The sequence below is a fragment of the Caenorhabditis briggsae genome (assembly GCF_000004555.2).
Source record: "Caenorhabditis briggsae complete genome, chrX, whole genome shotgun sequence".
Classification (NCBI taxonomy): domain Eukaryota; kingdom Metazoa; phylum Nematoda; class Chromadorea; order Rhabditida; family Rhabditidae; genus Caenorhabditis; species Caenorhabditis briggsae.
The window spans coordinates 7716111-7741822 of NC_013491.2; the positions used below are offsets into that span (position 1 = coordinate 7716111).

The window sequence follows — 25712 nt, forward strand, 5'->3', positions numbered from 1 at the left end:
TCTTTTTTGGTTCCTTACTCATTATTGTTCTGTGTTGTTTAATTCTTACTGAAGCGGACCCAAACAATTTTTTGATTATAGTATCAGATAAGAATCCGGGATCTATGCACATAGTAATATGAAACTATCTTTTCTCGAATATGTCATTAACTGGAATATGTACCTTTAGAGAAGGATTAAAAGAAGCTAGCTATTAGAAAGGCATGCGGAAGTAATGAGGGATTCATAGTGGATGAAGAAGCCAATGGAACTAATATGCAATGGACTCTCTTCCAAATTGGGGAAAGGGGAAATATGAACTAAAGAAAAGAGAAAATCCAAAAATGAAATGGGTGGGGGCAGGATTATAAAACCGAAACCGTTCATTATGGTGTCTCGAGAAGCCTCGGATTTGCTGTTCAGAGCTATAATTCACTTGAAATTTGATAACGACCAAAACAGATTTGAATATGAAATGTTTTGAAATCTCGAAGTCGGATCACATGAGCAACCAGAGAACATAATTGAGGAGAGGTTATAGAGAATATCTGGAACGATACATTTTTGATCGTTCTGACAACGATCCGGCGGTTTCGAAGATGTTTTAGGAAAATTTGCTGAGTTGCTGGTCCATTTAAATGGTAGGTGGCACTTTCAGATCCGCGAAAGACACTCATTGTTGGGAGCGGCGTTTTTTGGGCAGGCTGAAGCCATGTGGCTATTAGTATACTGTAGGTGAAGATCAATGCACTATTGTAGTTGAAAGTCCTACTGATGTCCCTTTGTGTATTTCCTGGAGTACTGTAGTGTCTCCTCGAAGTCCGTGGGTTACGGTAGCTTCTGGTGGGGGTCTTGGTTAGTCATAGATCACTGTAGCTTGTGATCCTGGGTGTCGTGGTGATCCTTGGAAACGGTGAGGTGGTTGAATTCTGAAACAATCTTTCTTATATATAAAACGCTAAGCGCGTCTGTTGGTCCTGGTGTCAAGCTGTGGACTTTTGGAAAGCTTAAAAAATAAGTATCAATTTACGTGACCCTTCAAGAAAACGTGAGAAAAGAAGCTACGAACCAATTTTTAAAAACTAGATTGAATCGCGCCGAAGGCGCACCAGCTTGCTGGTTTGAGATAATTCTCAGGCATTTTCAGTCAATTTTTATTTTATTTTTTAACCTTTTCGGTCAATCTTGAGATATTCAAACTATTGTTTCAGACCAAATGATCTCACCTGAACTGTGCAGATCCGAGACTCCGTCCAGAATCGCACTACTCAAACCAACAGCAATTGCAAGATACTGGGCAAATCTGGAGTCTGGACGAGCAAAATCCAAAACACTGATGGCTTTGAAAGGTGCTGCGGATCTTGGCAATTTTTCCGACGGTGATCCGACTGCTCGAGAAGACGGCAAAGTTCCTTGTGAAATTCGCTGAGTCATTCAGATTGAATCTTCTACAAGAAGCTACGCTTTCTTGCACCGCCAGCATTTCGACAAGAATCAATCAGCCGTATGAGCATTTGGAGTTCTGTATCAACTTTGGCAGAAGTTTCCGAGAGAGCCGTATTTCCCATTGTCTTCATTTTCTTTACGTGAGTAGTCAGATGAAGATTTTGCACTTTTTCTTGTTTGGGCAGTTTCCGGTCGCTTACTGTTTTTGGTAGAAGGTCCTGTAAACGGATTTTTAATGTTTTTAATGCGCTTTCGGAAATTTTCGTTCAATCCAAAAAGTGACTTACAATATCGTAGACGTTCTTATTGTTTTTGCCAGCTGTGAGAGAAATCCTGTTCCATTGGTACCAGCGACTTGTAAACCACCGCTTCCAATGTTGAGTAGTTGGCGTAAAATTTTGATTATGGCAGGTCCCGAGGTTCTTCTTCTTCGACGCATGTCATCCTTGTCTTGTTCCTTTTTGAGCGGGATCCACTTTCTGGACAAAACATTTTCCGTCGATCTGAAGCTGACATCGATGGTGATCCAACTATAATAGATAGGAATCTTCTTCCTTTGTCATTCAGATCATTCAGAATTCCTTTTGAAATCAATATTCTTCTGGTTAGAGAGAGTCGTCTTGTCGGATTCATCTTTGCAGAGGTCTTGGATGGCTGAGTGATTCGGCTTCTGCAGTTTTTTCCTTGGCGACCACGGCAGTCGAGGAATAACTGAAATATTAAGCATTTGGTTTTGAGCTGATATTTGTTTCTGTGATTATAGGGTAAATGTGTTAATGAGGAAAATGGAAAATCTTGAAAAATCTTGAAAAATTGGGTTTTTAGAGCAGGGTGGTTGGCGGCAGCATTTGAAGCAATCTGGAATGAAAAACGTTAGTTTCGATGAGAAAATTGGGTAGAATTGAAAAAAATCAGGCGAATTGACTACGCGCAGAAGAACTGCGTCAGTCAGACACGGCAAACGCGTCAAGGGGGGTGGTGTGGTGGTGTCCTCCGCCTGCTAATGACGAGCAAGCCAGTGTCCGTTGGTGTGGTGGGAGGATGACTCTAGACATTTCCCCATAAAACGGGGTCACCAGATACAGCAGATCGGCCGTCATTGTATAGAGCCCAACCAAACTGATGTGCGCACGTATGTCAAGAAGAGAAAAGTCCAGATGGTGGAGAAATAAAGGGCCGAGATGATGGGGAAAGGTTAAAGTGACGTCAGAAGGAAATGCACTTGCAAAGGGAGTGCTAGCAAGAAATCTAGTGGAATGGATTATTGGCAAAGTGTGCAGTTTCTCGAAACTCGCTGTAAACTTGCTTTATTGGACAAACACAATAGTGGTGGTCCAAAAAATGTTTTCTCAGCGAATTTTTGAAAATAATGTTTCGTGTTCTAAAGAGTCGAATAGATTTCGAAAAATGCTTTTTGTTTTTTTTTTTATTAATCCGGAAAGTCAATTACAAAAGGTGAAATTATATCTAGAAAAAAATATCTATAGAAAAAAGTTAACTACCAGAGTTCGTACTGATTAGCCAGACAATAAAGTCTGTTGATCCCTTTCGCCACGTAGAGGCTCAGTACTCGAAAGAGAAAAAGGTTTTTTTCCAATGGGGTCACCTTTCAAAACCCAAGTGTCTCTCTAAATTCTTCTTTCACAATGTTTTCTTCTGTGCTTCAGAATCTCAAAGGTTTTCTTGAAGCTTCTGTTTTTCTTCTACATCTGTAGAGCGCTGGTTTCATTTTCAAAATTTTTATGGTCCAATTTGAATTCAGCAGTTATTTTTTGTCCAGTTCCCGAAGTGCATCATATGCTATTAACTGCTCCTGTGGAGATCTTCTTCATTTTGCTTGACCACCTGATCGACTTTCTCCATCTTCTTCCCTGCTTCCACCTGTTATTCTCTGCTGGCCCGGCTACTGCTGTAGTCACCCTTTTCGAAATCCATTTTTGCCTTATACATGTATTCTTCACATGCTGTTTTGTAGGGTTCCATCCTCGTTTCAATCTCTATCTCCGTAATTATGAAAATAAACTGGAAAATCAATTTTCAGAAAAAAAACGAAAATTCAAAAAGTCGTCTCACCTTGTTAAATTAGATTAAAATCAATAAGAATCAGAAAAATATAAAATAGCTTGGCTCCATTCATTTCTAGGTGCCACAGAGTATAGAAAATTGAATTCAGTTTCAGAAAAATCAATAAATAGAAAAGGGGAGGCGCGCACATTGCACCATTGGGAGAATAAACTAAACTGGCGTGGTCGGAGGATGACTGGCCGGGTCGCGAAGACATAACTAGTTGAAAAGAGACGCAGAAAAGAGACGACGTAGCTGCATGATTGGAGAACAAGAGGCGGAACATACAGAATGAGGGAAGGAACAGAGATGTGTTGCCTTTTTTCGCTCGTCTGTGCTTTGGGTCGACAACAGGAGATGTTCCTCGTTTTCATCGTAATGAAAGGTGGTAGGCAAAGAGGGCACGGACGGGATAGGAGATCGAGAGGGAGAGGAAAGAGGTACATTGTATGCGCCTTTCCCCAGTGGATCGGTTCCATCTGTCCCCACCGTAATTGCTCAGTGGTCCTAAAATGTGGTGGTTAGCGAACCATGCTTTTGCCCGCTTGATGAGAGTTCGTGACCGGTGGGTGGCCGCTTTTATGGTTTTTGGACAAAATTCAGAGATGAGTGAGAAGGTGTGAAAATGATTTTTTCATGAGTTTGAGTGAAATTGTAAATTACAACTTCCGAAGTTTCGCATGACCCTATACTCAAAACACAAAATAATCAGAAGTCGAAACCAAAATTTGAAGAATGAAGGTTAGTTATTCCCGACTTCTATAAAATTTGAGAGTGACACAACCACAAGCATTTGAAGAACAATTTTCAAAAAAAAAACTGACTTTTCAATGTTCAGAATTTCAGAAATTTGATTTCCAAAAGAATAAATCAAAATCGATTCTAACAATTTTCAATTCTTTCAATTTTTTATTTATTAAGTGGTCTTATTTTGGACGAACGGGGGGACACATAGAAACAGAAAGATTCAGAAAAACGTTTTACAGTACAAATATTATGGGATAAAGGAAGAAAAAGGAGCAAAATTTGGCGTAGTTGAGCAGAGAAGGAAATAAAAGTTGAAAAATTTCCAGAAAGACAAAAAACCTGAAAAGAAGGTGGAGTCGGGAAACTTGAAAATAAAGGCTGGGGTACTGAGGAAAAACTAAAAAAAGGATGGCAAAAAAAAATAGAAATGTTTGAGGATGAACTAAATAATTTGCTCCTTTTTATGATATTCGCTGAATGACCTTTTAGTAAATTGGCTCAAGAGACTCTGCTCATCTGGGTCCAGCTGAATGACACATGATTTTTCATTTTTCCAATTTATCTTGGATCCTGTATCAAAAAACGGTCAAATGATAAAATTAAATTGACGTTGTGATAAACATTTTATCAGTTGACCATTGTTTGATATATTTTGAAGGAAATGAGATAAATGAGTTCAAAACACACAGGTTTGTAAATTTTAGGTCGCGAAAAATGGTATGGAAAAAATGGTCCCAAAAAATTTCACGAAGGGAATTTTTCTCTGAAATTTTTCCCGAATTTATTTTGAAAATCTTCCCGAATTTTTTTTTCTGACTAAATAAATTATTGGTTAAAAATGAGATTTTTAGAATGAGAAAAAAGGGAAGATTCTTCTTTCTGAAAAACATTTTAAAAAAAGATGTAAATCCCAGATATGCACTGTACGAGTCCTCTGCGGAGACGACGGACTCGTTGGGGAACCTTTCCCCGGTGGATCGGTTCCATCTGCGTTTTAATAATCTGCAATATTCTGCGGGGGAACAAAAATATCAGTACGAGTCTGTTCCGAGACCGAAGTATCAATTCATGGAAAAAAGAAGTGAAGTTATGAGTCTGCCAGCCGACAAGAAATTACAATTAGCAAGGGCTAAAATGATGCAGAAAGTGCACTACTTTCCGACTGATTAGAAATCGTGGCGACTAAAGAGACGAGAAGAGTTCGAATTTCTCCCGTCGGCAGGAAAATCGAAAAAAAAGAAGTTGAACATGATGGGAAAATCTGTAAATAAAATATAAAACAAGATAATAGAAAACAGGGAAGAGTAACTGCAGTTCTGCGAGGGGATCTGCATAGTTCTGCTGGCGTGGGTATTTGCTAATAGAGAGAATCGGAAAGTTGCCAGGAGAGTCCACACGACTTGTGGAAGCGTAGTGTTCACAACACAATATTCTAGGTGGAAGGTTCACATTGGGTTTTATTATCTATCTGAATTTTTTTACGATTAATTGTTCCGGTTTGAACTGACCCCCTAAAACCTAAATAATAACAAAACGCCAGGTTCTTGATCCAGAATTTCCATCGATAGAGTTCGTAATATGTTTTTTAATTCTCCAATTCTTATTTTTCAATGTCAATGCCTTCAATTTTATTTCAATTATCCTTATTTTTCTATATTTTTCCCTTTTGACTTTGTTCTCTTCAACAATGCATCTTTTTTCTATTATATTGCCCTGTTTCTCTTGCATATTTTATTACCATCACCCTAGCTTTTGTGTATCATCCACGCCCTTTTTGTGTGTTTTATCATTGTATCTCTGCGTCTCTTCCTTCTCCGCTCCCGCGCCAACACCGAATCATACTATTTTACCATCTCCCAATGTGTCCTACCTGATTTTTGGGCACTAGTATTCATTTTGATTTTTCTAAATATTTCAATCTATTTTAATATGATGATTTCGCAACTTCTGGAAACATGCGATAAATGTTTTTGAAAAATGTGAGTTTGCCATTAATTATTTTTAAGTTTTTCCTCCAAAAAGGTTTGAAATTCGAAAATTAAAAAAACCCTGATGTACAGAACTCAAAAGACATTCAGAAGCTTCATAGGATTATTTAGCGTGTCAGAAATTTCGAGAAAAAAAGTTAAAAATTCAAAAAATCTGAAAATTTTATGTCTTAATGTTTTGATTGATGAAATGGATTGAGAAAATTTAATGCTCAATTTCATCAAAATTTTAATTCACAGACTTTCAAAAAAAAATTGTGGAGTTTTATTTCTCAAAAACTTCAAAAAATCAGAAATTCAGGGGTTTTTAACTTTCGAAATTCAAAAAAAACTCAAATAATTCCGAAATTATTTATTTTTCCAGTTTTCTCTAAAATTTTGAGATATTCCAGCCGTTCAGAAATTCCTTGAATTTCGAAAACTCAAAAAATCAGTTTCTATGATGATTTCGAAAAATTCAAAATTCCAAAAAATTAGTTTTCTGATTATTTCTGAAAATGATTTCAAGAACTTTTCAAACGTTTTAAATTCCAACAACGAATTAGAAAATCAAAAAAAAATTCTAAAAAAAATAATGAAAATTTTGAAAAAAAGAACCTTCTGAAGTTTTTTTCAGAATTTCAGCATCTGAAAAATCGAAAAATCGAAAAATGGGTATTCAGTAATTTTTGGAAAATTAAAAATTAAAGTTTCGCAATTTGTTGAATATTAGTTTTTAAATATGAAAATATTATTTTTTCTATTTCCCACAGTTAGGTTGGCAATTTTCAGCTCTCCATCCCCAGAACCTGCCCTTTCACGAACGCAAGGAAACAGTTTTTGCTCTCTTCGAGGACACAATCCGCGGAGCAATCAAAGTACAGTGCTTTGGAGAAGTGGACGGAAGAGATGGTAAATTTGGTTTTCTAGGCCACGCCCCCTAATTTTTCCTACTTTCAGCCAAGCATGAACATTTGGCTTTGAAAATCATCCGATATGCTACAAACACTCTGAATCTTTGGAAGGAAGAAAGTTGCGAATTTTTCTGGGATTGTGTTTCTGGCAATGTGCCAAATTTAGTGCTGGGGACAAGAACAGACACCATTGAGACGAATCCGAAGACACGAGATCCTCTCTGCTATCCTGAACTTTCTGCCTACAAGGTATTCCTGTGTGTCTGCGTGTCCAGATGTTCCTAATTTTCCAATTTCAGCTAGAAAATCTGCCGAGTTATTCACTTTACGAAGAATGGGAAAACTTGGAAAAATAAAAAAGAGAAGCTGTTGAGGAGGAGTATTGTGATGTAATTTCGAGAACAATTTCAAATGAGAGCTTATTTTTTCGCTAGGGTTTTATTGCATAAATTTGGGTTTTTGGCCATTATTACGGTGTTTTGGATATAAATAATTTAGTTTTCTCATTTAATTTACTCTAGTTATAAACTTCTGAACAAATAAATTACAAATAACAAACTGCAATTCTTCAAATTTCAGAATTTCAGAACCGGGGAACCAAAATATATAGGTCAAACCCGCCTCCACTGTGAAACTATTAAAGTTATTCGGACCTGAAAGTTATCTGAGGCGCTATTTCGGACCAGTTGCTTTGGAACCCAATGACCTTCTTTCTATGTAATTTTTCACGCCACTTGGCTCCCTGCCTGTCTTCGCCACGTGCACTTTTGGACTCTCGATCTCTATTTATAATTAATGGAACGTTACTAGTGTTTTCCATGTTCAGCATTGATCTTTTAAATCTCGAGTGTTTTTGAAACAAGGGAAATTAGATTGCTTTTTTGAAAAATAAGGATAATTATTCACCGCAACAAACAAAAAAGATGGTTGTCATTTGTGAGCCAACATACACCTTGACTGTTCACTATGGTGATTTTAGATCAAAGAGAAAACTAACCTTGCTCTAGTTGCTTCCAGACGAAAATAATAGAAATAAAATTTTAGTATGAGTTCAGAAGAGTTGCTCAACTTAGAAGAATGAAGTCTAGGAAGTTGGATATGGTTCTGCGATTCTTCTGGCCACAGTGTGGAATTCTGAAAAAAACGTTTTTGTTAACTTGTGAGAATTCATTTTTTGTGTTTTTTGGATTTTTGATGGTTACTGTATTTTTGGAAAATTCAAGCACAGGTGCGACTAGATGTTTACCCTACTAAATTGTACAGTATTATGTACAGCATTAATTTTTTGTCCACTTCTCATTATTATTATTCTGTATTTTCTTTCAGTTTACAGCGAAGTGGACCAAATCAAAATTTTTGATTACAGTATCAGAGATGATTCTGGGACCATAATACTATGAAACTAGTCCGAGTGATACGCTCGAATATGTTATTAACTGGAATAGGTACCTTGGAGAAGGGTTAGAAAAAGCTAGCTATTGCATAGGCTTGCGCAAGTAATAAGGGGTTCGTAGTGAATGTCATTTAATTCCGAATGGAACTAATTTGCAATAGACCCTCTTCCAAATTGGGCGAAGGGGAAATATGAACTAAAGAAAAGAGAAAATCAAAAGATGAAATGGGTGGGGGCAGGATTATAAAGGGGAAACCGTTCATTATAGTGCCGTGAGAAGCCTTGGATTTTCTGTTAAGAGCAATAATTAATTTGGAATTTGAGAACGACCAAAACAGATTTGAATATGAAATGTTTTGAAATCTCGAAGTCGGATCACATGAGCAACAAGAGAACATAATTGAGGAGAGGTTATAGAGAATATCTGGGAGTATATAAAGTGGTTTGCAGTTCACTAAATTCATTCTTTCAAGGCTCCGTGTGTAGGAACCTGAAAGTTTCTGATGTATTTTTCTGAATTTTTCTTTATCCTAATGATTTGGTCTACAAATGGTGAAGAGGTAAGTAGAATTTTCTTGATTCGTTTTTGAGTTAATTATTGTATTTTGTAGTACTCTAGATTTGGCCGTCTTGAATTTCATAGCACAGAACCGTCACAATGATTTGATAATGGTTGCGATTGTCGGTGTTATCTCAATTTTCAAATTTGGCAAAATCTGAGAAAATTCTAGAACTAGAACTCATCGAAAAAATTGGAGATGGTGAACGATTTTACTTTTTTGCCTCATAAGCTAAAAATCAATTTGAGAACACTTTGACGACGTTCTCTGGATCAACAGCTAATTCTGATAGGATGGTCATCGAGTGGACTTATGGAAATTTTTAAGAGCAACCACTACAACGGAATGCTGAAATTTTTTGAACAAGTGAAGTAAGACGACAATTTTTTAGGAAGAGTAATTTGAAATATTTTAGTTGGCGCCAAGAAATATCGGAGGTGGGATAGAAGACGTTCTCGCAAAACTTGTTGATAAGCAAAAGAACGTTATGCAATGGATCAGCAGTGAAAAAGTGGCCATACAATTGAAGAATAAAGCAGTCATTATGATGAAAACAAGAGCAAAAGTTCTAGTGAGTTAATTTTTCATTAAAAATTTCGAAATCCAGAAAAACCAAACTTTCTTCAAACTTTTCAGATGGGCGTCGGTATCCACAGCTTTGAAATGAATCGCAATGTCTCCGACAATTTCAACTTTTTCTCCTTAATTTTTTTTCACTATTATGGTTATCTTTTTTTTTATTACAAAAAACTCCTTTTCAAGCTTTTCCACCTTTCTCACTCAAAAAAGTTTTAATTTTCAAGAACCTTCGACCAAAAATCAAGTATTTGTTTTACTGAAGTGGCCTCAAAAATGATTTCACATTTTTTAAAAATCTTAAAGTTTTGAAAAAAAACTCACTTTCACAGCTCATTTCGAAAAAGTGATTCCAGCGGCTTCTTTCTGTTGCGGAGTAAGCGGAGCCCAGTTGAATCCGACTCGCTCTATGCCTCCCCAGGAATTTCAATGTCAGTTGCATTCGGATTCTGGAGCATTGCTCCTTATTTTAGTAACCATCTTGAACACAGTTTCTGGAGCGTCATCATTGTCTTCAGTGTCTGTCTTCACTCCTAATTCTGGAGCATCATTCTGCACTTCAAAATCAGTTCAACATCAGATTTCGGAACGTCATTTTGTCTTCGGCAGCGGTCTTCACTCCGGATTCTGGGATATCACTTTTTTAACGAATCGACATGACATTGTTTACGTTCGGTTCTATAGCATCGTTCTTTATTTCTTTCGCAGTTTGAAGGCCATTTTTTAGTTGAGTAGGTGATTAAGGAGCAGAAAATGTCATCTTTCTTTTGTGCGTCTTCTTCTTCTTCTTCGTTACAGTGTTGGCGGAGTCTGAAAATTGTAATTTGTGGAAGATGATTGGAAGAATAAAACTGAATTCTCTTTGAAGTTTTGACTTGAATTTTTCTTATTTTTCGACTTCCTCGATTTATTATCAGCAGAAACTACACATGAGTGAGCAGACGATGGTTCACCTTGTTCTGGAACTTCCGCGCCGAAATTGATTTTTTGAGCTAACATAACAAAACCAAATGGAGCAGAATGGGGTGCGGGAGCAAATTGTTCAAGAGCGGGTAGAACAAGAGCTTCAGGCGAAGAATATTGGGATGGTCCGACATCTGGGGTCAATCGTTCAGATTTCACACCAATTCCACCGAACAAGTTATCCTTGGGAGGTCACATCACAGAGTTTTCACCGATTGGGGGTCCGATTAACGAACTCAATGAATCGATAAGAGCTGGTTGTTCAGTAGTTTGTTGAACGGGTGGATTTCAGGAGCTGGTACCGGGACAGGAGCTCGTAGTCCTGGATGTCCTGGTGAATCTTGAGGACGGTGAAGTGGTTTCATCCTGAAGAAATTTCTGATAATTTTCAGCCAATAGCGGTATATTAAAATTTTTTGTCTTTTCCGGTCAATTTTGAGATAGCCAAAACGATTTTTCAGACAATACAAACCCAAAATCTCACCTGAACTGCGCGAATCTCAACACTCCGGAGATATCGACTGAATTCAGACAAACAACGTGCCCACGATGCGGAACTATTCGGAACATCCCATGAGGCGATTGTGGTAGATCCAGCAATGGAGATGATGACGGCGATTTTGACGGCGATGATCCTGGAAGACGGTGGTGTGGTTACATTCTGAAAAAAATTTGAAATCAATCTCACACGTTTTCAGGCAATTTCAGGAATTGTAATTTTTGTACTTTTTCGGGCCAATTTTGAAATATTCAAAGTATTTTTCAGACCAAATGTTCTCACCTGAACTACGCGGAACCGAGACTTTGTCCAGAAACCGCACCATTCGAACCAATTGCGATTGCACGATGTGGAGCGAATCTGGAGTCGTGATGAGCAAAATCCAATACACCGATTGGAAAGTTGCTGCCGATCTCAGCAATTCTTCTTATAGTGATCCGGCGGCTCCAGAACACGACGAAGTTTCTGATGGAACTTGCTGAGTTGCACGTCCTTATATACGGCAAGTCGGAGTGAGCGGCGTGCTTTCCCGGTGATCTTTTGTACAATGTAGGTGGAGATCCAATCAATGCTATAGTTTAATGTCTTGCTGGTGCCGTTCTATGCATTCCCTGGAACACCTGAGCGGTTCCTGCAAGTCCTTGGGTTGCTGTAGCTTGAGGCATCTGGTGAACAGCAGTTGGACCATGGGTTACGGTAGATCCTGGCGGAGTCCAGGTTGGCTATAAATTAATATAGTTTGTGGTCGTGGTGACTGTAGGGCTGGATTCTGAAAAAATTTACAGTACGGGTCAAAAAGAATGCGTTGACACTGTCGTCTCGACAGGTTATTTAATTGTAACTTTCCTTAAAATGGAGCTAAAGTGTCCAATTATTTTGTAAAATGTGGCAAATAATCCTAGAAAAAATACTCTAAAACATTTTAGCCCAGAAAACGGAAAACAATTTTTTGGCATTTTATAATTCACTTTTTGAAAATTTTCGGAATTTTGGATTTTTTTTTTCAAAAACTTGGGAAAAATAGAAAACGGCAATTAATTATTTTTTTAATTATGGTCAAATTTTTTCTACACATTCATAATTGTCAGATTTTTGAAAATAAAAAAAAATCCGCAATTCCGAAATTTTCCAAAAAGTTAATTTTGTCGCCAAGAGAGTGGTTTTCTGGGTAAAAATGTTTTAGCATACTTTTCTAGGGTTATTTGCTACATTTTTAGAAAAAGTTTGACACTCCAGCTCTATTTTGAAAAAAGTTACAGTCAAAAAACCAGTCGACGCATTCTTTTTGGCCAGCACTGTATATCAACCATTTTCAGCCAACTTTTGGGGTATTTAGCTTTTGGGGACTCTTGCCGGCCAATTTCCAACATTTGAAACGGTTTTTTGACAAAAGCTCAAAATCTTACCTAAACTGTGCGGATCTCGGGATTCCGCTCGGATCGGCCGAATTTAAATCAACAGCAATTGCACGATGCATTGTTAATTGAAATTAACGTCTGTCAGACATTGGACAATATATTTTGGTAATCCATGAAGCGATGAGGATGGTCCGAGCATTTGAGACGATGAGTCATGCAGAACTACGTTGAAATTTTCACAAGATGCTCTACCTTCTTGCTCCGCCGGTCTTTTGACTGAGATTTTACCTTGAGAAAGTAGCACATCTCGATCATTCATATAAACAAAACTGACGCAAGCATATGTTTCGGCGGTTTTCAAGCCGCAGTGCTTGACTTCTGTCCCAATCGTCGTAGTTTACACTGCCTTCATCTTTCCTTTGTGTAGATGGAGATCTCACTCTTTTCTTGCCTTGGCAGCTTCCAGTCGCCTATTATGCATGGTTGTAGGGCCTGTAAACGGATTTTCAGTATCTTCCATACGCGTTAAGAGAATTTAGTTGAAAGCAAAAGGTGACTTACAGTATCGTAGACTTTCTCATAGTTTTTGCCGGCTGCGGTCCCGTCTGCGCAAACGATCAAGTAATTGTGGATAGAAATCCAATTCTGCGGGTACCAACATCTTAGCCTGGATGGGTTTTCAATTCGATCGGAATCTTCTTTCTTTGTAATTCAACTATCCTTTTGATGGCAACATTCCTCTGGTTCGAAAGAGTCATGATGTCGGAGCAATCCCAGCAGAGGTCTCGAACAGCCATGTGATTCTAACTCCGAAATTTTAGTCTTGGTGACCACGCCAGTCGAAGGACAACTGTAATATTGAGAATTTGGTTTTGAGCAGACACCTGTCTCTGTTCTAAAAGGTAAATAGAATTGTTCTTTCTCCGCTTATTCAAATTAAAGGATTTTTCGGTTTGATATGGATTTTTTTTTTCAGAGTTTGATAAAACTCACGAAAAATACGCAGAAACAGCAGCAATGGCGTGAAAAATCGGCTTTGAGCAAGACGAAATGTTGGAGTCAGTGATTGAAGCAATCTGAAATAATGAAACGTTAGTTTTCATGAAAAAAGCGGGTTAAATTGAAAAAATGTGAGGCGAACTGACTACGCGGACAAGAACGTGTTGGGAGGATGGCCCTCCGCAGTTCCACATAAAGAGGGGTCACCAGAGACAGCAGATCCGTCTTCAGAGTGTTAGAGTGCAACCAAATCGATATGCGCGCGCATATCGAGAAGAGGAGAGTCAAGATGGTGGAGAAAGAAAGGGCCAAGATGATGGGAAAAGATTAATATGACGTCAGAAGGAAATGCACGTGAACAAGGAGTGCTGGCAAGAGATCTAGTAGAGTGGATAAGTACCTGGATTTGCGGTTTCTGGGAATTTGCTGCAACCTCGCTCCGCCGAAGAAAAAAAAATAGCGGGCAGTTTAAAAATGTTTTTTGGCTATTTTTCTCAGCGGATTTTTGGAAGTTTAGCTTTTAAAGAAAAAATAGTCCGATGGTTTTCACATTCTTGATATCAAACAGTAGCTCACAATTTTTAATCAATAGTTCTCAGAAATCAAACGATTCACGAAAAAATGATTATCAAAAAGGCAGAAATTGGAATTTTACGAGTTTTCTTATTTTACTATAAAACTGTTTTCCACAAAAATAACAATTCTACGGAAAATTCTACTAAAGTGCAATTGAAAAACATTAATTTTCGAATGAAGGGCGACTAATTGAATTTTAAATTATTTTTTTCCGTTTCAGTAGAGCACGTCAAACACTGCACAAGACGGAGTCGCTTTACCTGTTCCAAATACTCGGCTTAGATTTTATCTGGTCATCTCTTGGCTATTATTTTTGTTTTTTCTGCGTTTGATACCATTGATGTCGTTGAAAATCAATTTTTGGCGGAAAATCCGATGCTTCTGTCTTCTGAATGACGACAGAAACGCTCGGTTGTCCAACAAGATGTCTTTTTGCATTCAGACTGAGAAGAGATTCTGAAGTTCTTAGCATTTTCAGGATTTTTAGAGCTTTAAAATTTGCAGTATTTTCAGGATTCTCCGAATCCCTAAAACTATCAGGAGTTTTAGGATTCTTAGGATTCTTAATAAGCAATAAAATGAGCTCATTCATTTTTCTATGTTCCCTTATTTTATTTTCCTTTCTTTAATGTATTGATTTCCCCACTATGAGTCAATTGTTCATTTGGAGTTTATTGTCTCAAAATGGTGTATGTATGTGAATTTTATTATTTACACTTTACGCTTTTCTCAACAAAAAAAGAAACAAATAATTAGTGGAGAATTGGTGTCTTCGAGTTCGAATTGTCCATTGCTTGTCCTCGCTTCTGAAAGTTGAAGTAGGCCTCATTGTTATCAAATAACGCGTTGACATCTTCCGAGGACATCACACAAGGGGCAGCTGCAGCTGGCAAAGCAACGGCATATTATGGCCAATTTTCGACTTCAATGCTGGTTGGAAGTAAATCCTCATCGAACTTCGGTTTGATGTCAGATGCTCACGATACTTTGCTCACAGAACGCATTCATGAAGATTTGTGGATCCAATTTATGTGCCAACAAATGATAGAAGAGTGCGAAATTCTCCGGACCAGCCAACCGATGCTTTTTCCCAAAAATCTATAGAACATCTCATGTGGTAAACCGACGTCCTTTTGTAGAACAGTCGTTTTCTGAAATCATCTTGATTTTTTTTATTTGATGAAAATGCCACAAGGGCTTAGTTTAAAAATGTTTTATGTTTCAAACTCGAACGACTAGCTTGAAATTGAATGCAGAACTTTTTTGTATAATAATATTTTTAAAAATCAATTTTAAAATAGTATTTTTCTATAGGCCAACTAATTTTTCAAAAATCGCCAATTTCATAATCTCAACCCCTCGAATTTTCGAAAAATCAATGAAAAGAGGAAAACTTGAAAAATCGTCTCACCTTGTTAATTTTGATAAAAACCAGAAAAATTAAAATAGCTAGGCTACATTCATTTCTAGGTGCCGTGGAATATAGGAATAAGTTTATAGTTTTAGAAAAATCAGGAAAATAATAGGCGCGCACATTGCGCCAAGGGAAAAATAAATAAATATGACTCGATTGATGTTGGAGGACTGTTGACATTCGGCGAAGTGAGATGCAAAAATCCAAGAGAGACGCAGAAGTCCAAGAGAGTTCTGAGTCATGATTAGAGAGCAAGAGACAGAAAAGAGGCGTACAAAAAAGAAACACGGATTCGAGAAAAATTTCAAAATATTTTTCAACAAGTTCCTCGACAAATTCTTCGAAAAGTATCGAAAATTTTTACGAGGAATTTCTCGAAAAATTCCTGAAATTTTTTTCGAAACAATTACAATTTCACGCGATACCTTGACTTTTGAAAGTTGCATTTTCCAGTCCAACATGATAAGTGGCCTAGAAATGATCTATTCACCTGGTAGGTTTTTTAGGTCATTTAAAGGTGAAGGGACAGGAGATTTTTCGTAGTTTTTTTGTAGCTAGAGTATGCATTCTACCGTGACGGTGTACAACGTTTAATGTCACTCTGCGTACAGCTGTCGTCCTCGCCTTTATGTATGCAATCGGGCGTCTGCTTTCTCTTTGCCCGTGTAGCTCAGTCGGTAGCGGCGCCGCACCCTCAATCCTCGCCCTCACAAGTTCAACTCCTCGAGGGGCGTATGTAAACGGAATTTCGAGAAAATAATTTTTTCATGTTTCCCCACCTTTAAATGCCATGGCCTGGAAAACTAAACTTGCAAAACCATCACGTCTAAACCTGCGTCCATCGACGCAGTCGTGAAAGATTTGTACTCCTGGCTAATAACGAGTTTGCTGAAATTGGCATAAAACAAACTAAATTTTTTTATCTGTTAACATGTATAAAGTATTCACGAAATTATATCCAAGTTTCAAAATGTTCTTTTCGATTTCGAAAAATTTAATTTTAAAAAATTTCCAAAATAACAACTTCTAAAATGTAGACTCACCCCAGATCTATCGACGCCTTCAAATACAACAGAAAAATTGCGTCACAACACTCCTGTGTCCGTTTACGCAGTAGTGATTTTTTGCTCCAACACTCAAAATGAAGAAATAGAGATTCCAAATCATTATCTTTTCAGAAAACTCATCTGGCAATATTTCTTTACTTAGATAAAAACAAAATAAGCGCAGAAGTTGTTGAATTGAGGACAATAAAAAAAAACACCGTCACCGCCTTGAATTGTACAAAAAAGTTGTGAATCACAAAATTGACCAGTTTCTCCGGACATTCATTGAATTGCAAATTTTCAAAACCCCTTCTGACCATGTGGTGAAAATATTGAACATTTTTTAATATTATGTTTTATTGTGTATACAAATGAAATAACAAAAAAAGAAAATTGAATTGAACAGGTAAGTTGGAAGAAAAAAAGGAACTGAAGAAACAGCAAAAAAATGAAGAAAGGAGAAATTTATGATTTAGAAGGAGTACTTTGAAATCATAATTCGATGTGGTCTCCAAAACAAGCCGCGAAATGATCTTTATATTTGGGAAACGTCTGCAGCAAGCGCGAGATGTTATATCCGGTTCGGAGGGTGCCTCGGTGATGATTCTTATAGTGGTCTCTGCACCGTTGAAATGATCCACACCGGAAACCACAAACATTACAGTCCCAGAATGTATCAAACTGGTTCTCCGAGTGAATGAAAGCGTGGAGAACGAACTGATACCTGCCTGCTTTTTTCGAAAATTTCATTTTTGTTATGCAGCACTGAAAAATTCAAAGATTATGAAAATTAGATGATATATAAAAACTTACCTCGTTCTGACAGGGAACCATTGTTTCGCACGCGGGTTTGCGAAGTTTGATAGGCTTTTGAGGAGGAATTCTTTTGGACTTCTGGACCTTTTGAGTTTTATATTTGACAGAAAAGGGGCGTCTGGCAATTCGTGTCGATTTTCTTCCGCAGTCATCTTTTTTCTTTTCATTTCCTCTGTATACCACATCCATTGGTACTGTGTTGTTTTGAACGTTTCCACTTGCTGCCTCCTCGTATTCCATTTTTTCGACCGGCTCATTTTCCTTTTCCAAAACTTTTCTGTTGATAGTGATTAGATAGAGCACCGTGCTTTTTGTTTTCCAGTCGGTGTTCTTCTTGACCACTTCCAGCTGCTTCTCTTTCACACTTCTGACTTTGCAAATCTTGAACAATTCATCTGAAAATTGAAGTTTTTGATTATTTGTCAAACTCAAATCGGTTCACCTTTTTTGTTGAAGTGCGTGTCAAATTTTCCCTCCTTTCCACTGGTTCTCATTGAGAAAAAAAGGATCCGTGCTGACAATCTGTGTGGAATTCCGGCAGTTCAAAAAGATTTTCTTCAATTGATCGTTCAAATCGCGAAACGCGATATTATTAGCAAAAATGAAAGTCGATGACGTGACCATTGAGTGGTTCTTTTCTTCTGTTACATCTCCATACTCAATTTTGATGTTTCCGTGCCGCTTCCCGAAAAACTTCATCAGATTTTTGAAGAATTGAAGATGTAAAACACCAGCATCATAGATGTGCTTCTGATACTCAATTCCAGTCGACATCTCGGCTTGGGTGAGTGCGGCCACCGTGCACATTAGTTGTCCATATCCACAACCAATGTCGATAAATCTGTCCTTCTCTCCAATATTCAGTTCTCCACAAGTGACCGCAATTTGTCGTACACTCAAATTACCAAACACCTGAAATATCAAACTTTAAGGTTTTTGTGATAGTTTCTCTGCAATTTTTTGTATTCAAAATTTTTGGCTTTGAAACTTTTTGACACTGTGATATAATAGGCAAATGGGTAGGTTTCAGACTAAAATAAGTTCAGGATTTCAAGTATGATTTCTCTTAAAGGTGGGGGGACATGAAAAATAATGTTCTTGAAATTCAGTTTAAATATGTCCCTCGAGGAGTTGAACTTGTCGGGGCGAGTATTGAAGGTGCGGCGCCGCTACCGACTGAGCCACACAGGCAAAGGAGGGCGGGCGCCAGATGGTAAACATAAGGGTGTAAATTCTCCTGTCCCCCCAACTTTAAAGAACATTTTTGAAAACTGAGAAGAATTCGAAAAAAAGTTTGAAAAACTCAAAATTTTGATTATTTTGAATTTCAGAAAGTGTTCTATCAAAAAAATGCATACTTGAAAGCGCTGAACTGAATTTTTTACTATTTGCCTATATTAGCGAAAGATTTCGAAATGCTGATAATTTTTCCAATGATGATAAAAGAATGGTTCGGAAAACCAATTGTACAATTCTATACTAGGTAATGACAAGTTTGGAAAAAAGTCTCACCTTCGCTCCAGTGGCGCCTCCTCTCAACGAACCGACGTCAGCGCATCTTTTACTAATTTCCAAAATTGCCAACAGAGTGTCTGTCGTGCAGTAATCCAGACTGAAATCTCCAAATGAGTAATTTGGCGCCTGAAAAACATTATTGAAGGGTAAGAAATTGGAAAAAAAAATTAACTTACATTTCTGTGGAAATCCGATACCAGAGTATTTAGATCATTGACAGAGTCAACCAAGTCTCTTGAAGGCATGTTGAGAGATGGAGCTTCCAGACCCAAGATATGCAGAACGGGTGCCATTTGACTGAAAAAATTAATTAATGAGGAAAACATAAACTGAAACTTCAAAACTATTATATTTGATTGAAAAAAGTTTCGAAATTGTTCATTTCTTTTTTTACTACAACACGGTTTTCACAGTAAATTACGTTCGTTCTCTTTTTGCGCTTTTCAGTTTTCAGAGTTTTTTTAGCTCTAGTTGGTTATTTTGGATTTTAAAGAAATTTTTGGATTTTAATAAAAATTTTGGATTCAAAAAAAATTTTGGATTTTTAAGAGAATTTTTTTCAATTTTGGTCTCAATTTTTTGTCAACTCGAAATTTTTTAAACAAAACTTAGATGTTGAATAGAAAAGCAACTAGTTCTAAAAAGAAATGATAGAGGAGATCGAAGTTTTAGCAGTTTCCGAATGCAGCAAAACTAACTTGTTTCTTCAATAACTAAACAGAACTAAATTATCGAACAGCTCGACAAATTTCCGTTTCAAAATATGCTAAAACCTCGATTTCTTCCCTAATTTCAAACCAACTTGGACGCAAAATTGAGAAAATTGCAAAAGTTGTAAGCACGGGTGAAAAGGGTTTTTAGCAAAAAATAAATCTGGTACTTCACATATTTCTCTGCGGACTAGCAGTTTGTTTTTCAATCTGGGAAAACCGTGTACTGTTTCAAAACCTTTCCGGCTCACAAACAGCGACACTGTCAAGTTTGAGCTCGATTATCCCAGGTTCTATAAGAAATATTGCAAATATGTCAAAAATAAATGTTTGTGATATTACAATGAATAATACATCAGTAACCAACTTTTTGTATCTTTTACTCTTACCCAGATGAATTAGCTCCAATTTGAAAGTTGGGGGCCCTTCTATAACAGGTTTTACGGTATTACAAATTTTGTTGCAACTCAAAAAAAAGTATATTCAAAAACAAAGAACCACATTTTTCGGAAGTTCTTGAGAATGTTTAAAAAAAATTGGAAAAAAGAAATCTTACCTGGTGATGAGCAACACGAGTCCCGACTTCTGATGATCATCATTCAAGAGGAAGTCCATATACTCTCCTTTGACGTAGACTGAATACAATCGCGCAACCACAAGTGGAAGCGGAACAATTGGGGCAGCGATGGTAGTTGATTGGGAAGACATGATATGATAACTGGATAGAAATAAGAATTGAATAATGAACTGAGGATAGGATTGAGAATATTCACGGGTAAGTTTGAATGATAAGTAGGCGGAAAATGATGACAAAAATAGTCCTCGGTTTAATAAAGGATGACAAAAAATGAATAAGATGACAATGAATATAGATGTAGAGGTGAGATAGAAATCCCAGAATCCATACCGAAAAATAGGAGGAGCTAGACAAATGTGATCCAAGGAGTCATAAAAGCGAAAACCCCTGAAAGTATACGACAATTATATGATAAGTCACAAAAATGAGGAAGTATACGATTGGATGCAGTGCGTAAAAATAAGGTATCCTCCGTATACTCTGTGTAGATGAGATTCTAGGAAAAATTACATGAGATAGGCGGAATTGAAATGTTACAAAAAGTTGAGTGCAAAAAATCAAAAGTAGATGACCAAGAAAAACGGACACCGGTCGATACGAGAAATTACAATTTTCAGACCATCATAACTGTGAACTAAGTTTTTAGAGAGTAATTCAAAACATGAGAAGATAGAAAAATAAATATAAGAATTAATTCAAACTGAAAATCTATCAAATATGGTCAGAACTCAATTTCAATTGAATCTAGTATTTAAACGTCATAAGAAGACTCAAAACTCTGATAATTTGAGGGAATCTGAATCCAAAGAAGTTAAGACACATTCTCTGAGAGAATTGAGATCGGGTCAACAGGCGAATGGAAAAATTCAAAATGGTCGTGAGAGTCTGATATTGTATGTGGTGTATATAGGGGCTAATCTAAAACTTTTGATCATAATACCCATAGGCCACGCCCCCTCCTAGGCGCGAAAAGATACCGTAACCCCGAAAAAAATTTTTTTTCAAAATAATGTTATCGGCTCAAATGTTTTGGACTTCTGTTTCTGGTACATTTTTGTTCATTTTTTATGTTAAAACCAATTTTCTACAGTAACCCTGAATTAGAGAAAAAAATTTACTCCAAAAGTGAGAAATTAGTACTGAAATCACTTCCAAAGCTCATAACTTTTTTCACAGGGCCGAGACAATAGTTTGAGGTGTTTTTTTTCTAAAATCGAAAATCAAAAGTTAAAAAAATTTTGATGCCACAAGGGGGATCGAACCTGAGAAATTTTTGAATTACTTTTTGAAAATGATGTTTTGAAATTTCAAAAATTTTAATGGGTTCTGAAAATCTGGAATCTAACAAACACAAAAAATGCAGGAATTTTTGAATTTCAAAAATCTAAACGTATTCACATATTCTTCTTATCTCAGAATTTTTCTGAAAAACTGAATATGCGAAACTTTGACAATTCCTGAAAGTAATTCTAAAAAACCAGTATCCCAATAAGTACATTATTCCTGAAAATACACTATCTCAAATAGTAAACTATATCTAGTATGGCGCAGTATTCCATAAAGTACTGTATCTCTATAAATGCAGTACCCCAAGAATTACGCTACCCCAAAAGATACAATCCTTAAAAGTACAGGGCCCCAAAAATATAGTATCCTAAAAAGGACTGTATCTTGAAGAACACAGTATCCCAAAAAACCGGTATCCAAAAAATATAAAATCCCAGGAGTATCGGAAAAACGAAAAAAATACAGTACTTCAAAAGTTACGGTATCTCAAAAAATGAGGTATCCGTAAAGTGGCAAAAGTACAATAATACATAGTGGAAAGTACGATATATTTAAAAAGAAATTGTTTATAACATGTTTATCGACAGGCAGGGCGTGAACTGGGACAGTGAAATCTGATCCCCAGACAGCGAGTTTCTCAGAGATTGTGTCTTAAAATTCTGATTATTTTGGGGAAATTGGGAAAAGGGGAAATTCAGAAATCGAAGAAGTTCCGAAAACACAAGAATTCAAATTTTGAGATCTGTGCATCAGAGTAGTCATTTTCATCATCGCCGCCATCACAACAACATTGGGCTTATCTGAAACAACGGATTGGAGAAATTGAGGATATTTATTTTTGTAAATTCTGCGATTTGTAGCGACAATATTTTTTCATTTCGGACGAAAGTTTATTTCAGTAATTTGTCTACTTTCAACTTTGGAATTCCTCCTATAATGTCTAATTTTTTTGAAAACAATTTTTTAGAGTCACATTTCAGAGTCGGTATTAGGTTGTTCCGTAAGTCTTTCACATTTTTTGAACGCACATTTCATACATTATTGCCGATCGAATTTTGTTTTCTGTGTTTTGTTTTAATAATCTTCAGCTCATGTTCAGTAGAAAATGTCACTTTGTTTCAAAAATTCTCAGTCCATTTTGGAGAGCATCGCCAACGAATCTCAGGATGTGTGAAACAATCCGCTGCCGCTGCTTATCGATCTATATGCTTCGTAACTGGTAACAAGTTACTTGAGTATTTTGTAGTGTGACCTCGGTTCAACCTCTTTCGGAACGGCGAATATTCGCTTCTGAAAAAACTTCATTTTGATCACATATTTTCAAGTATCGACGCCGTTATCCAGAAAGCGCTAGAAGCTGAGCTGAGACTCACTGTCCGTGAAATTTCTTCTACCCTCGGCTGACCTACTACAACTGTACCGAGAGGACACCGAGAGAAATTCGGTCAACTGGTGTCACACCATTTCCAGATTGAAACTAGTTGTCTTGAGTTGATCGTTGCTCACTCGTAAGCGAACCTTCGATAGGATCCATTATCATTATTGTCAGGAAACATTATCATTTTTGCCAGGAAAGAGAGTCTGTAGGTTGAAGAAAACAGAAAGCGTCAGTAAGTCGAGGTATGCCAAACTCCAATCAATCACAAAGTAAAAATTTGTGAAAAAAGGAAGATGTTGAGCATTCGGTGGAATTTCTATGGGGTGATCTATGGAAAAATGTTTCCGTTGTGCGATCGTAACTACAGACATATACACTCTCTAACTGCAAAAAGTGTTTAGTGCGTATCGTGCTCTGCGTCCAGAAAAGGTCGCATTTGTTCTGCTTCACGATAATGCGCACCCGCATTCGGATGTGGTGACTCGCCAAAAAACCCAGAGTGCAGATATATAAGTAATAGCTTATCTATGGTATAGTCTACACCTCGATCGAACAAAATTTTATTCATTCAGCTTGCTTTAGAATGGTTAAAAGGGCAAGAAATTCGATAAAAGATCAGACATCAAATCGTATTTGGATGCCTCATTCGTGCAACAACCACACAAGTTCTACGCGAGAGGCATCAAAAATCTACCGAAACGTTGGCAGGGTGTGATAGACCATAATGAACAACATATTGCTTCTTGAAATATTCTTGAAGTTGAATACAGGTTTGTTTAAAAAATCTCGAAACATGTGAAAGACTTTTACCTATTACATGGAGAAGTCATTCTCCATCAATTAAATATCATGATTAAGGGAAATCATAGATTTATTCGAAGTTAATACAAGTGAGGATAAGAACAATGTGTCACAGAATGCAAAAAATGTTTAAGAACACAAAAAAAAGTTTTCTATCCAACAATATCAATCATTTCGTCTCCTTCGGGAGCATCAGGAACAAGGAAACTCTGATTTCTAGAAATCAGGGATGCAAAAATAGTGGGAAATAATTGCAAGTACTGTTTGTATTTCATGTTGTTCAATTCCTCGGTTTCAACAGGTTTGTATACAGGCATGTCAATGAATGAGGGCGGAGTTGAACTTTTCCGAGAGGCAAGAATTCCAGCAATGCTGTGTTTCAGAGATGGTGATAATGGAGCCGGAGAGGTGACATCTGGTAGGGCTTTGAGATGGTCTCTGACGAGTTGCAGCATTTGGAGCCGCGTCAATTTTGATCTGGAAAAAAATGAGATTAAGAAAGTGTTAAAGTAATGGGAACTAACGTATTCCTTCATTAGTTCTGATTCACTAACAGTATATGGGATTTATTGTATCCAGAGTTTTGAAATGATTGTTTTTACTTACCCAAATATTCCGTTCAAATTGTTCATGATGAGGAACTCTTCTAAATGTGAACAAGCTACATCAATTTTGTTCCTTCGATACTGCTCTCTTGTTTTTTTCAATTCTTGTCTTTCTTCCCTGGTCATTTTTTCTGGTGTTGTTCGAAGGATCGTTTGCTAAAATCAAGTTTCAAATCGACTCCTTTCAAGACCATAACAACTTCAAAAAGGATGAGTTCTTGCCTGAAAGAATTTTTCATTAATTGTATTGATCAAAAACATTGAACCTTTAAACTACATTTATCTACTATTGTATAATTCAAAAACAACTTACGAGGTCATTTGTTTGGGCAATCTGTAACCTTTGGAAATCAGAGTAGATTTCATTTCTTCGATAACATTTCTACAATCTGCCACTCGCTTTTTCTCCACTTTCGATTTTTGGATCAAATAAGGCATATCATAGACAGTTGGATGCATGATAGATAATCTAAAATATTCAAATTCATTACACAATACGAAAATTGAAGGCAATAAGAAAGATGGTGAAACAATAACGAACCGGGCGGAAGAAAAAAAATCAGAAATGATGAATGTCCTGCTCTCATGTTGGTTTTTTCTCAGAATTTCTGTCTTCACATTACTTGGGAAGCCACGCCCCTTTCCCACAGGTAACACCTCAACGATGCATGGGAATATCCTGAAACAAGAACCGTGTGTCTCTTTAGCAACCTGACACTAAGTCCATGATGTTTCATTTTCCCATAACACGTAAATGGTAGACCGTGACGGATGGGTTGGAAAGTCTGTGAAAATATATGGAGCATGGGAAAATAGATATCAGGGCTCGCCATATTAAAAAAATTACTGGTTAGCTTCGAAATACAGGGGGAAAATACCAACGTCTTTCATTTTCCAAAAGAATCCGGAAAAATAAGAGAAATGGTTTTCAAACTCACATTGTTATTGTGGCCGTGGACTAGGAGATCATTCTTCCCATCAGAACAAATGTTGACCGTCCGAATTTTCAATGACAATTTCGGATATCTTTGAAATTTCCGGTGATAAATGTGTAAAAAAACGTTTTTTGCCTGTAATCTGTTTTACAAAATCTATGTTAATCGAAGTCGCCATTCCAGTGCACTTCCCTCACTTCAATGATCGCTTGAGAGATGTTTTGGATCGGAAAATAATTGATCACTTAAAAAGATCTTTGGATCTCAAGAAGTTGGAGGAGAGCAATGCAGGCAGTTTTTTGAGCTTCGAAGGAACCATCGAAGCCTATGAGAAGCTCATCGAAGGCTTGACGGAGTTGAGTGCAGCGGTTTTCGATAGAGAAATTGAAGGAAACGAAGATTTAGAAGGTAATCGTTTTATTTTTATAGATCTGGCTTAAAAAGTATTAGAGAAACGCCGGTGGCCGTAGCCAAAGGTTCCACAAGGACAACTACTGTTTTAAAAAACCTGTATTAGAAGGGCCCTCTGAGAGGGACTTGAAAAAATAAAAGGGTCCTGTAATAAAAAGGCCCCTTTCAAAACGTGT

General features: G+C 37.0%; 4 protein-coding genes across 4 annotated transcripts in view; 2 read left to right on the forward strand and 2 right to left on the reverse strand.

Moving 5' to 3' along the window:
• Positions 1 to 3798: 3798 nt before the first annotated feature.
• Positions 3799 to 9865, forward strand: CBG14030 (the record flags this gene model as incomplete). The annotated part of the gene is made up of 5 exons (XM_045239402.1): positions 3799 to 3877; positions 6996 to 7115; positions 7164 to 7366; positions 9486 to 9641; positions 9707 to 9865. The coding sequence occupies 5 exons, from the start codon at positions 3799 to 3801 to the stop codon at positions 9863 to 9865; spliced, it is 717 nt and encodes a 238-aa protein (XP_045095318.1).
• Positions 9866 to 16993: 7128 nt separating this feature from the next.
• Positions 16994 to 20250, reverse strand: CBG14032 (the record flags this gene model as incomplete). The annotated part of the gene is made up of 6 exons (XM_045239403.1): positions 16994 to 17266; positions 17315 to 17712; positions 17833 to 18229; positions 18830 to 18958; positions 19009 to 19129; positions 20099 to 20250. 6 exons carry the CDS (start codon positions 20248 to 20250, stop codon positions 16994 to 16996), a joined length of 1470 nt encoding a protein of 489 aa, XP_045095319.1.
• A 3487-nt stretch (positions 20251 to 23737) lies between these two features.
• On the reverse strand, positions 23738 to 24649 carry CBG14033 (the record flags this gene model as incomplete). The annotated part of the gene is made up of 2 exons (XM_002644220.2): positions 23738 to 24062; positions 24504 to 24649. 2 exons carry the CDS (start codon positions 24647 to 24649, stop codon positions 23738 to 23740), a joined length of 471 nt encoding a protein of 156 aa, XP_002644266.2.
• Positions 24650 to 25283: 634 nt separating this feature from the next.
• The window catches only part of CBG14034, a gene marked incomplete at both ends in the record, with an annotated part of 6625 nt that continues 6196 nt past the window's right edge, over positions 25284 to 25712 (forward strand). The window contains one exon of the mRNA XM_045239404.1: positions 25284 to 25533. Within this exon, the coding sequence (XP_045095320.1) occupies positions 25284 to 25533 (250 nt within the window). The remainder of the gene's footprint in view (positions 25534 to 25712) is intronic.